Below are 12881 nucleotides of genomic sequence, written 5' to 3' on the forward strand. Positions count from 1 at the left end.
CTCTGCTGCAAAATGCCTTATGGCTTTGGTCTTGGTCCTCTCATTTCACTCCATTATTTTATCTCTTGAGATAATGCTGTTAACTTAAACCTTGTACATAGCTTATGTGAATAACACTCTCTCTTGCTGATCCTTCTGTATTCCATCTCTCTGCCTTCTTTTGTCAACTGTGTGCACCCGGCTACACCCTGCTTTCTGACTCCTGGCTGCTTCAAAGACAGAAGTCCTCCTTTCCACAGCCTCTATATCATCTTCTCATTCTCATTAATTCAGACCTTAATTTTGCTCCCAAGGTCAGGTGTTTGTATGTCCACCATGCACCAGAAGTCAGTTTGTGTTCATGCACAATATATCTTTCCTGTAGGACTCTCTTAAACTAAGACCCATGAGCCCGCCAGTCTTTTCTGTGGGCAAATTTATCTCTGCTTCCTCTAGAATATTGCTAAAATTTGTCTCTGCCTCAGTTGAAATCTTTATTTGTTCTTTAACCACCTGCTCCCTTCTTGCCACTATTCCTATTTGTTCACTGACTTCCTAAATTTCTGCTATCAAGAGAAACAAAGAACCTACTTCACCAAAAAACAGAACTGATGTACCACACCTTGATGTATGGTAATTCTCAAAATCCCATTGAAAATCATGTCCCTCGTTTTAAAACTCTCTTGGGATTCATTCCATCCAACTGTCCTACAGTCTGTTTCCCACATCAACAAAATACATTTTTTTAAATGTTTGGGTAACATAGATGAATTAATTAAGATTAATTAATTATTATTATCTCTCTTAGTGTATCTACCTCCCAATTCTTAACTCCTAGCTTTTGTCTCCTCCCTATAATATTTCTTAATTAGAAGTTAATTTTTTACCAAAGATGTCCCATTTACTGGAACTGTTTCACCTTCTGCTCTACCTTACCACTTTCTCTATCTCAGTCACTTCTTTTCTATACACTCATCCTTATGACTTTCCTTCCCGCTCTTTTCCACTGATCTTGGATGAACTCTTGCTATAAATTGTTTAGTTACATTGTGTCTTCAAGCATCTGTTGTTTTTTTTAAAATCTGGATTAGATTGATTGGGGAAAACACATACTTCATCAGTTTTTCAATTAGAAAGTACCAGCTGGTCTTGTTCAACAAAAGTTAGATACCTAAAAGGGAAGAATGCAAGTTACCCTGATTGCAATTATAATAAACAGTGCAATATAACATTTGCTTCTCTAGAAATTCCTTGGCAGAATCACCTTATCATTGGTTGTAGAGAGTTAAAATGTCTATAGTTATGGTTGCCTAACACTTTCCATTATAAGATTCTGGTTTCAGTTGCCTATAACTTTGTCAAACAATCATGTAGAAGAAAATTTCCCATAGTGGTTGTTTGCCTCAGGCGGAGGGTTTTTTTTGTTTGTTTTTCATTTTTTAAGTTTGAGGTAAACTGGTTTAGACATTTCAAAAAAATGAGGTTGATACCGAGTTCAGTTAATCATAGGATTCATAGGAAAGTAGGGCTGGAAGGACCTCATGAGGTCATCTAGTCCAGGCCCCTACTCAAGGCAGAAATCACCCCCAACCAAACCATCCCAGGCAAGTGTCTGTCTAACCTCCTTCTGAAAGTTTACAAGGATGGAGATTCCACAACCTCTCTACGTAGCCTGTCCCAATGCTTGAACACCCTTATGGTCAGAAAGTTCTCCCTAATCTCCAAACTAAATTTCCCCTGCTGCATCTTGAGGCCATTGCTCCTAGTCCTGCCCCTTAAAGCCGCACTGAAAAGTCCATCTCTGTCTTCTCTATTATTGCCCTTCAGGTACTTGAAGACTTATCAAATCCCCCCTCAGTGGCTGCATCTACACAAGATGCTGATTATGCAGTAACCAAAAATACTGCACAGTAGTGTCACATGCCAGCAACCATGACGTGATGCTACTGCACAGCAGTCTCGGGCTATTGTGCAGCCAGCATCAGAAAAAAGCCATTTGTCAATGCTACTGCACAGTAACTCAGGTTACTGTGCAGTCATTTAGTATTTGTTAATACAAGTACTAAATGACTATGCAGTAATGACTGCACAGTTAGAGTCTCACGTAGATGCAGCCAGACTTCTCTTCTCCAGACTAAATAACATTGTCTGCTGTACTACAGCCTAGCCAGTCATTGTCCAGTCTGTTATGCAGTTATTTCATCCCAAGTAACTGCAAGGCGGGGTCTGCTCCCAGCTTTGCACTTGTTCTTGTTGAATTTCATCTCACTGATTGTAGACCAATTTTCCATTCTATCTAGGTCATTCTGGATCCTACCCTCCTGGGTGTCCTCAGTTGCACCCAACTTGGTGTCATCCACAAATTTGTGAAGCACGCACTTGATGCCATCATCCAAATCATTAATGAAGATATTAAAAAATATTTGTCCTAGGACAGACTCCCCTGGGGAATCCCACTTGATGTCTCTTCTCATCTAGACATTGAGCCATTGAGGACTACTCACTAGTCCTCATTGGGCACGTCTACACAGACACTTTACTGCACAGCAGATTAATTTGCTCTGTAGTAAAGCATTGTCATCTACACATGTGATACAATTAGGGCACAATAGACTAATTTACTGTGCTGCCAGATAGTCCTGTCAGATACAAGTGGTATCCGACAGCACAGCAAATTACCGCACTTAAATGCACATGTAGACAGTGACATCGGGATTCATTTACTCCAGCTCAATTCAAGTATATTCGGTTACATTAACTGCACTGTAGACATGCCCACTGAGGACTAGTTGTGGTATCCAAAGTTCAGTATGGATGTAGATCTTGTGTGATGCTGGGCAAAAAAGATAAATCAGAATGTTCATAGGTCAACACTGGGCACACCTACATGTGGACTTTACTGCACATTAGTCTAATCTAATGCACAGTAAAGCATCACTGGCAACACATGCACCACAATTAGTGTGCAGTAGATTAATTTACTTTGGCATAGGATAGTCCCGTCAGACACAGGTACTATCCTACACCACTTAAATTACTGTGTTTAAATACACATGTAGATGGTGATGTTGAAATTTGTTTACTCGGTCTCAAACCGAGGCAGAGTACATTCAGTCACATTAACTGAACATGTTGACATGCCCACTATGTCCTAAATCCTATTTCACCTTTTACATTTAAATAGAATATGCTTGCCACATAAATGCAGTTTTTGGTGCTTACACACAGCTTGAGATTTGATATACTCCTGTAGAGAAACAGAATCCATCCATGTATATAGCTGCCAGAAATAGACTGGAAAAGAAAGAAAGCCCTCCAAAGTTTTAGCCTAGTCTAGTGATTGGGATAACTGCTGAGGCAGGTGGACAATTTGTACGTCCCCATTATTCAGAGAAAGTTTAAAACTGCATTTCCTGCTTTCTAGCAAAGTGCTATAACCACCAAGCCATGGGCAAGGCATTGCTAGAGTATTCTCTAGCCCTCCCATTGAAGCTGACCCATTGCACTTTTCCTTTAATATTAATTAGATAAAAACCTCTTGGAAAAAAATGCCCTTTTGGGAAAAGGGTCCCAAGCTGGAGCCTAGGGCCTATTCCCTTTCAGGGCAGCATCTATCTCACTGAACCACACTCCTTCCCTGGACTTTTCTTCCTGGCTTCACATATGTTCCTTACTTGATTATCCTATGAGCCAGGTTCGAGAAAAGTGTAAGAGAGGAATGTGGACAGGCCCACAAACCCAGTGATTAGAGAACTTTTCTGGGAAGTAGGATGCTACGGGGGCTTAAAATTTGGGGCTCACTCTACCTAGGAAAGTGCCCTAATCACTAGGTATTTGAGCTAAACTTTTTTTCCTTGTGGCTTATAATATTGGATTTTCTGTGACTGTTACTGTGACTAAAATTTCAGGATCTAATTGACCATATGCATGTACTCAGGTGACTCTGTTTCACAGGACTTCTGCCTGACCGTGGTAATGGCCTACTGAACAAGTGTGGTTCTATGTAGGCAGAGCTGAATCACAAACTGTTCATAAGTGCCAAAACCTACACAAAAGCAGCTGTGGGTGCATCTATATGTGCATTAATGTGCTTTAGTTAATGCACAATTAAATCTAGTACCTCCATTGTGAGGTACTAGGGCAATGTGCGTTAGCTTGTCTTAATGCACATCAACTAAAGAGCAAGGGGCATTTATACACATGATCCAGGAGTGTGCGGTGGGGGGACAGGGGGCGCTTTAATTAGAGTGGCTCCAAGAATCATTGTAATTAAGCACCCGGAGCATGTTTCATAATGAAGGTTCAGAGCATATTTCATAATGAAGGTTCATTTAGGGCCTGAATTAAGGTTGCATGGACAACCCTGTGTCTGGTATTTCTCACATTCTGAAACCTTGGGGTTTTTTTATTGATGTAATTACGCACACTTTTCTCTCTGTGCCCTTGTGACAATTATGTAGCAGAATTTGCAGATTCACTGGAACATGACAGGGCCATGCCATGAGCACTTCTGCTATGGCCTCAAACTTACTACCTCTGGGATGTCAAAAGTGCACCTTTCTGCCTGGGCCACTTCAGCCCCCATTATACATGCAACACACAGAGTTGCAAAATGCTGACTTGATCCTGCCATAGACAATTACTAGGGCTACAAAACTGATCTCCAAAATAATTTGTGCTCATAGTGACAGCGTGTATGAAACCCATATTTATACATGTAAGCTCCTTATTTGCACAATAAAAAGTAGCAATTTGTGCATTTTACATGCAGAATACACACACCCACACATATACATCCACATGTATACACCCACACACAGAGTGTGCGGGCAGTTTAAGTAGTTCTTCTTATTCCCCTGTAGAAAACACTACTCCAGATAGTGGGTGGAAGGGGCAGGCTCTAAAAGGTTGGATCTTCATATGCAGGAGAGCAGAGAGGTGTCTGTGAATAGAACCTCTATTGTACTCTAACATAATGGTTATTGAGCTGAGTTTGTATATCCACACCTAGCAACGTGCTATAGCAAATAACCCCATCCTTTCCCAGTAAGTGAAGAACACAGGAAGAACTGTAAGCTTCCCCTGAGCAGCACAGAGCTGTGCCTAAAGGAATAGTTTAGCCCTAATTACTTTAATGTGCAAGACCAACATTTCTTTAAACTTAAAGTGTATGTAAAATGTGGCTTTGTTTTTATAGCATCTGACATCAGAGGACAGAGAGGATTTTGAGGTCTAAAATGCAAAGGTTCAACTATTGGAAATTAGACGTATCAGCATTTACACCAAAGGAAATAGCTGAGTAGATAACAAATGACATACAAAAGAATTTGGGTCTAATGCTTTAGTCACCTAAAATTCTTATGATCTGATGGGAACTGTTCACGGAGTGTCATATCCATCCTCAATCTCTGTATAGGATTTTTATTAGTTCCTAAGAGATGTTGTGACTGAGAATAGGAAACAGTTCATAGCTATCCTATCTGATATTTCACAATATCCACCATTTGCTGAGATATTAAAGAAAAAAATGTTTGATATTTTAAATCCTCTCGATTTTGTTTATTATTTCTCAGTGGGTCCCCTGCAACCAAAACGATAATATTCAAGATGCACAGCAAGGCATGTTGACCTCATTGATGAGGTAATCAATTATGCTGGTACAAAACAAAGCAGAAATGAAGAGAAAAAGAACCTATGTTCTTTCTACGGTGCAGGCAGAGAGCACATTTGCCAAGAGGAATAGGGCAAAAGTAAAAGGGGAGTAAAATTTCTTTCCAGGTTTCAAGCAAATATATTTTTAATTTTTTTTTTAAAAAAGGTTATTTATGAAATTAATATTCCTCTAAGCAAAACAGATTTATTTCCACCACATCAAAATAAATGAAGACAATATAGAGTGCACATCCAGTCCTAGGGGCATTTATCACTCTGGAATGAAGGTTTACACATCAGCGTCTGTAATTATCCTAAATAGTAATGATTTACTATACTATGGTGTCTGAAGAGGACAATATACAGACTACAAATTTATATCTGCATCATCCAAAACCAAGGTTTAAATTCTGCTTTTAAATACACCGCAGCACAGCTCACTGCTGTGTGCACTTAGGAGAATAGAAATGATTAATTCTGCCCATCAGCTAAGTTTTTGCTTATGATTATCACAAGCCTTTGCTATGTGCAGCAGAAGAAAAATGGAATTCATTTATATGTTTAATTTTAAAAGCTTATTTAAAATCATGTAACAATGCTAATTAATAACCACCAGAAAGGTTTAAATAAAATCACATAAAATGCTGACTTCTAAAAGCTTAAACATAGCGATATGTAATAGATTTCTTTTTTCAATGCACCACTTCGCAACCCTAGGTTAAAACGGGATTTTCATTTCAAAATTAACACAAGAAAGTGATTGGAAAAGATGTAAATCAAACTGGAAATGTATCGCCTAATGTGAGCTCCCATGATGAGCTGTACATCTGAAAAGAGCAGAATGATCAATTCACTACAAGGCAGAAAGAAGCAAAGAGTGTCTTGCATAAGATGATTTCCTTTTGGAATCCCACAGCAGGAACTGGAGAAAGCATTGCATCCAGAGACCTAAAGTTGTCTGTTAAGCTAATAAAATAAGACCATTATGGAAGAAATATTTTAGGGGGTGGGGAGGGGGAGGAAAGATTTAAATTTTTTATCCCCTACTACCTCTTTGAGCAGCCCCTTCAATGGTTATTTCAATCTCAGTTTCTTTTTCTGGGTATAGTTTTTATCATGCTATGTTACTTCCATCATGCCAACTATGTCCTAACAGAGAGCCTTCTTATTTCATTTGCATTTGCACATGCAGCAGTTATAGAATATGCAAAGAAGGATCCCAAAGGTGTTGGCAGTTGATACAATGTTTTAGATTCAAAATGGCACTCTGAATATTTTGAGCTTGCACAGTCACAGCCACAATAATCTAGAATTGGCACCTCCAAAAACTCCAGTATGATATCTTATTTCAGTTAGATTTTATACTACATACATCTCTTGGTTATTTTGGGGTAGACCTCTCCTATGTAACTGATAGAAAAAGGTAACCTATTGTTTTTAAACCTACGTGAAGCACCACTGAACAATGTCCAACTAGTCTATCAGGAGAGCAGGTTGTCCCTGATTGGACAAGAACAATATTGACTTTAACTGCATTTTGTTTCAGTGAAGGGGTCTGTCCATATCTCACAGGATCACAGCCATAGAGAAATGCAACTGATATAACTGTTATTCTGTCTAGCTCTGCACTAAGCTGAAAACATTTGGTATCTTCTTGAATAGTCTTCTTGTCTTAAATCCATTTTGAGTAATTATTCTTATAATTAAAATAAAATAAACAGTTATTATGGCCAGATCTGAAGGACAGTTACCTAATGATGCATGTTATTTGCTTAACCCTCTGTCTAGAAATAAAAATATTACATGCTAACTACAAAATATGAACTGTCCAGACTCACATTTTAGTATGCACACTGTACATCCACACAAGGGAATACTTTCAGAAAATAAAAATAAACTTCTAGACTTTGAATGCACTTCAAGGGTCAAAAAGCAATGAGAACAAATGCATATTTAATCATACAAATTACAGTCAATTCAATGCAAAGCTGAAGAAACTCATGTTCTCAGGGGCAAAAAGCAGGATGGATGCTTGGAGGGTACTGCTGCCTTCATAGCCAAAACTTTCCTTCCTCCCAGTCCTGGATCTTACTGAGAGAGGTGGAAAAGAGGAGGAAACTAGTGGATGGTGGTAAGAACTTGCTGTAATTGACTCAAAAAAGTGAATTGGAGAGAGGAAGAAAATCTGAAATTTTAGCAAGAGAGGATGAAGAATTTCTATCTTACAGGCAACAAATCCAGTCAAATTATCCAAAGTTTAAAAAGTCCATGAAAAACAAGGGAGCTCATCCTGATTTCCTGCAAACTAATGACAAAACTCCTATTCCCTTTAATAGGGCATCACTATTTGCTTCTTTGTTTTCTTAATTACAAACACCAATTAGCTTGTGCTGTATTTTTGTTACTTTGGCTCCCTCAAAGATGATTGTACCCTTTTAAAATTACTCACAATAATCCCCAAGTATAGTATCGCTTACCCTGAGGTAGTTGAGGGTGAAGTTTGTCAGACCCATTCGGGTGATGTTTTTGGACAGCTGCTCCAGCACCTGAGGGTCTTGTGCCTAAGCAGGGAAGAAAAAGGAAATTTTCACTTGCTTTTTAATTTGTAGTTGTTTTTGTTTTGTTTTTGAGGGGGGCAGTCAGTCTTGTGAGAAATGCACATTTTAAGGCCAAATTTAAGGCCAAAAGTAGAATAAATAAAACCACTGCTGAGGTCCTCAGATGAAACTGGAAAATATTAAGTAACATTAATTTGCTGTAGGATAAAGTCCATTTCTGTTGGTTTTTACAAAACACTTTCTGATCCAGCTCATCTGAGGGTCTTCTGAGACCCTGATCTTCTAGTAGATAGCATATGGCCAGACTAGTGTGCCTATGTAAAAACCAACTGAAGTAAAAGGAGCTCCTTTTAAAAGCAGCAGACTGTGTGAGAGCCATCACCTCCAGATAGGGGGTTCACACAAATGAGGAAGATGAAGGATAAAAGAAAACAGATTAGCCCCCCCCCCCCAATAAAACGTATTTCAGTATGTGCCTTCCATGTTTTTATTCATGTGACTGAATATAAGCATAGGCTGAAGTACCTTGCTGAACTGTGGGGCTAAGATATTTTCCCAAAGTCATGGGGGAAGTCAGTGACAGAATCAAAAACTGAACTGCTAACACCTGAGACCCAGCCCAGGGCTTTAACCATAAAACCGTCCTTCTGCCTTAAAATCATTTTAAATAAGCATAATCCTGGAACACACCCAGTTCTTAAAAACAATACATGCTGATTTTGCCTGCATACACACATTCAAGTAATCTGGGAGAATTCTCCCAGGTTTGTTTTCCTGGTAGAAAAACTTACCTGGAGATACCTAAACAAGCATTTGAATGCAAAGCCCCGAAGAGCAGGGAGCTTTCAGTGCTGATACTATGCAGCCAGGGAGACTCTGTGAACACAACTCATCGTGCTCTGCAGACTCTGTCAGTTGGCTTGGAGACAAAGTCAGGAGTGGACAGGACAGTCCTGACTGACTACCCAGACTGTCTGTGCCTCCCTGTAGCATAATATGGGGACTATGAAAGGAGTATGTTCCCTTCCCTGATCACTGGAGCAGCAGAGTTCAGTGAATAACACACTGCCTTGTGAGTGAGAGGAGGGACCCTGGGATGCTGGAAGACTGCTATAGCTTCTCTCAGAAGAGAACATGTATAGACATTCACTCTTCCAGAAGAAACTCTCCTAGGAGTGATTTAACTCTGGCTGTTACTGAGTTTTTGTTTTCCTGGAGTGGCCATTTTTGCTTTTAGAGAAAAGCCCTGAACATCTGCGCACTTGCGGTTTCATTTAGTGATTCTCCCAAGAGAATCTTCCGACCCTAGAAACCATGAAACTATGAAAGCAAGGGTATGGACAGAAGTGCAGCTCCCCACTGTAACTGAGAACACTTAGCAGGAAGCATTCTGAATTGCAACGACTCCCTGGACCAAACAGAAGTTCGCTCCTGGTTCCAGGGGGAGAGGAATCTAGCTGGTGGTGGCAAGCCTGCAGCCAGTTTCCTCCGGCAACGGCCCTTTCTCTCTCCCAGATTACCCCCATTTCAGAATGGGAGGGGGGAAGGAGGAGAGGTAGCTCATTCTAGGGGTTCTCTACCCAGTGCTGGAGTGTGATGTGGATGTACTGGAGCCCCCACACCTCAGGCGGCTCCAATACACCCAACTGCACCCTCCAGTGGAGGCTGAAAACTCCCCAGACCAAACTTCTTCCTCTCCCTTTCCACCCCCACAATGCAGACAGAACTTACAGAAGATGCTCTGTTTTGAAATGTCTTCGTCTGACCCCTCACACAATGAGCATACAGATTTTCACTCAATTGGTCATTTTTGAAGCTGTCTGAAGCTGTGTACTTGTGTTTGGTCACAGCTATAAACTGCTTTCTGTGGCCAGATCTGGTGAAAATTGTCACTTCTGCCTGTTCCCCGAATGTCTGTACATGGCTTTTGGCTGACCAGGTTGTAAGATTTCTGTCATTTATCAAAATGCATAAATCTTGCTTTAACTCAGGAGTGCGAACCGTATGGCCATTGCCCAGATCTGGTTTGCAGGGGTGGGTTAACTGGCCTGCAGAGCTTCTCAGAACTGCTGCCAAAGTTGTTGTGTTAGTGGGGCCAACATCTATGAGATTAATGCCACCGCCACTCAATCAGCTTTCCAGTTTGCGATCCCCACTGGGGAGGTAAATCAGAAGCAGGTGAACGAGCACTGGTGTCATTAACCCCTGTATACAGGCCATGCTGACAGAGCAGCTCTAGCAGCAGCTGTGAGAAGCTGCGTGGTCTGGAGCTGACTGGCCAACTCAATGAGTTTCACACTCTTGCTTTAAGTGACTAACTAATCCTGAAAACTCTCAGTTTCACTGATGGCGAGTCTGCACTGGTATTTTTGCTAGATGATGTCCATAGGCTGAAAGGTCCTCAGGGATTTGTGGGGCAGACTTTAAAGTTATTTAGGTACCCAAAGATGCAGATAGGCATCTAGTGGTGTTTTTTAAAGCAGATGAAATGCTTAAGTGTTTTTAAAAAATTCACTCAGCGCTTACCTGCACTTACTGATGCTTTAAATCCATTTGGCCCTCACCTTGCAATTCATTTTGTGCAAGTGGACTGTTGGACCTGCAAGGAGCTTCACTGATTTCTATGGTTGTATAGTGCTCAGCACCCAGAAAGTTCTGAACTGAAACTAATATTAGCATTTGTTTCTCATCAGTGTATTCTATTTTCTCCAATTGATGCAAATTATGCTACAATATATCTGCACTTCAACTTGCTGCAGCATTTTTGGGGGATTTTAATGTTCCACTTGAATATTTCATTTAAAAAAAGAAACTAAGCTAAAAATTCAGATTGTAATGTTGCTACTGAGGCCTGCACAGTGTATAAGTAATATAAGGTGTAGTTTTTTCCCTTTGTAGAACAAGGCTCTAAATGTGAAAATCAAATCTTGATGAGGGACCCAAAGTTTTGTTTTGGACCTGGTTCTACCAAAAATATATTCACTTTATCTATCTGAGAGGATAAAGATCAGTTTTAATTGCTGAAGGACCAAAGCCAGCTTTCAGCAATATTGAGGAAAGTCCACAGATGTCAGCAGAGTATGACTTGAAGCCAAAACCTACTATACAAACCACAGTGACAAAACGGGATTCAAGAAAAAATGTGTTAAAGTGAAATGAAAATCTAAAATCATAAGAAAAACATAGTTATAATATAGCCTTATGGGAAACACTGAGAAACAATAGAGAGTGATGAAAGGATTTGCAAATAAATGTGGTTGTAGGCAAAACAAAATATTTATAGTTAATTGCCTTGGGTGTGAAATTTGCTAGAGTTCTTTAAAAGCATAATCTTATCAGTTTGTATTAGGTCAAGTGAAAAAAAGGATTACTTACATGCATGGCTAGAATGCTGCGTGGGACTAATTCTCTGTACTGTCTAATGGTAAAGTGCCATGTTTTTATTCTCATTAGATCATCAAATGTAAATTCCAAAATAAGACGCCCTTCTGTGCATACCTAGAATTGAACAGAAGAAATAAAAACTTCCAGGAATGTTCCTGCTCCCAACCCCCAACAAATTATGGTATTTTCATTCACTTAAACTAAATACCAAAATATTATCAGTATTATATGGTTCAACATCATTGGGTTAATTGTTTTTCCTTCTCCAGAAAAAAAATGAGTGTAAGTAACTCAATAGGCTTTATAGTGGAGACACTAACTCATTATGATAGACTTTATAGCATGGTGTGCTTTAATTATTATTTATTGCATCATTTCAGTTTCCCTTTTGAATCACTACTACTAATTAATGACAGTAAACCCTTCACTATAGGTGGCTGAGGTGCAGTTGTGCATTCTTGATGTTAAACTGCTGAACCAGTCAGTCCCCAACCATTTTTATGTCTGATCTTCCCTAGCGCTCCACTCGGTATACACGTTGCATTGTATCCAGTGAAGAGTACACCGTGCTCCTGCAGAGCTGCTGCCAATCCATTTTTTTTTGTCCTTTTCCATCCTCTTACCTTTTAATATGGTGTTTTCTGCTTTTTATTTTTTATCAGTATTTCTTCTCTCATTTTCTTCCTTTTGTATAAACTAGCTATTGCCTTTCTCATCCCCGGTGGATTTAATACCAGCCAGAATGATTTGTGATGGTGTCTGGTGTGTGCACTGGATGTTCCTTGGGGCTGAATCATGACTACCATTGCAGCAGAGTCAAGTGTTGTGGGAAGAGAGAAAGGAATCTTAGGCAGGTAGGCTGCTGCCTGATCTTGCTGTCCTGTGCATGTGAGCTGTTCCCAGAACCACATGATTTATGCAGAAATGAACAAGAGAAGAGACAAGAAGAGAGAAAGGCAGAGGAAGGGATACAAGCATTACAGGGGAAAGGAGGGAAAGGTGGTGGCTTTCAAAGAACTGCCCAAAACCTTATCTGTAGGGAATGAAGTATCTGAGTATGTTGTAAATTCAGCCTTCATTAGGGTGCATAAACATGCTCCTTTGCATGGTGCCTTGGCTAGCGTGTCCCAAAAAAATCACTGTACGTGCATCTACACGAGAAGTTTACTGCAGAGGGCCACTTGTACATGTGACAGGGGTTTAGTTCTCTAAATTGAAATGGTGAGTTTTTAATTGTGATTTAGGGGCTTTAATCAGTGTTACAATGAAGGGCCCGATCCTTTTTTTCCCTTTTTTTTTTTTTTTTTT

The 12881-nt window shown here is 39.9% G+C and overlaps 1 protein-coding gene across 12 annotated transcripts in view; it reads right to left on the bottom strand.

Annotated features, from left to right (window-relative positions):
* LDB2 (LIM domain binding 2) overlaps window positions 1–12881 on the bottom strand; it is a 441581-nt gene that overhangs the window by 72505 nt on the left and 356195 nt on the right. For 11 of the 12 annotated variants that reach the window (XM_019526114.1, XM_019526112.1, XM_019526113.1 and 8 more), the window contains exons 4-5: window positions 11565–11687; window positions 8109–8192 (exon numbers count right to left, since the gene is read on the bottom strand). The exons of the other annotated variant lie outside the window; for it this stretch is intronic. In XM_019526114.1, the coding sequence (XP_019381659.1) occupies window positions 8109–8192; window positions 11565–11687 (207 nt within the window). The remainder of the gene's footprint in view (window positions 1–8108; window positions 8193–11564; window positions 11688–12881) is intronic. 12 annotated transcript variants of the gene reach the window in all.

Source organism: Gavialis gangeticus, unplaced genomic scaffold (genome assembly GCF_001723915.1).
Source record: "Gavialis gangeticus isolate Ggan-Ray unplaced genomic scaffold, GavGan_comp1, whole genome shotgun sequence".
Lineage (NCBI taxonomy): Eukaryota > Metazoa > Chordata > Crocodylia > Gavialidae > Gavialis > Gavialis gangeticus.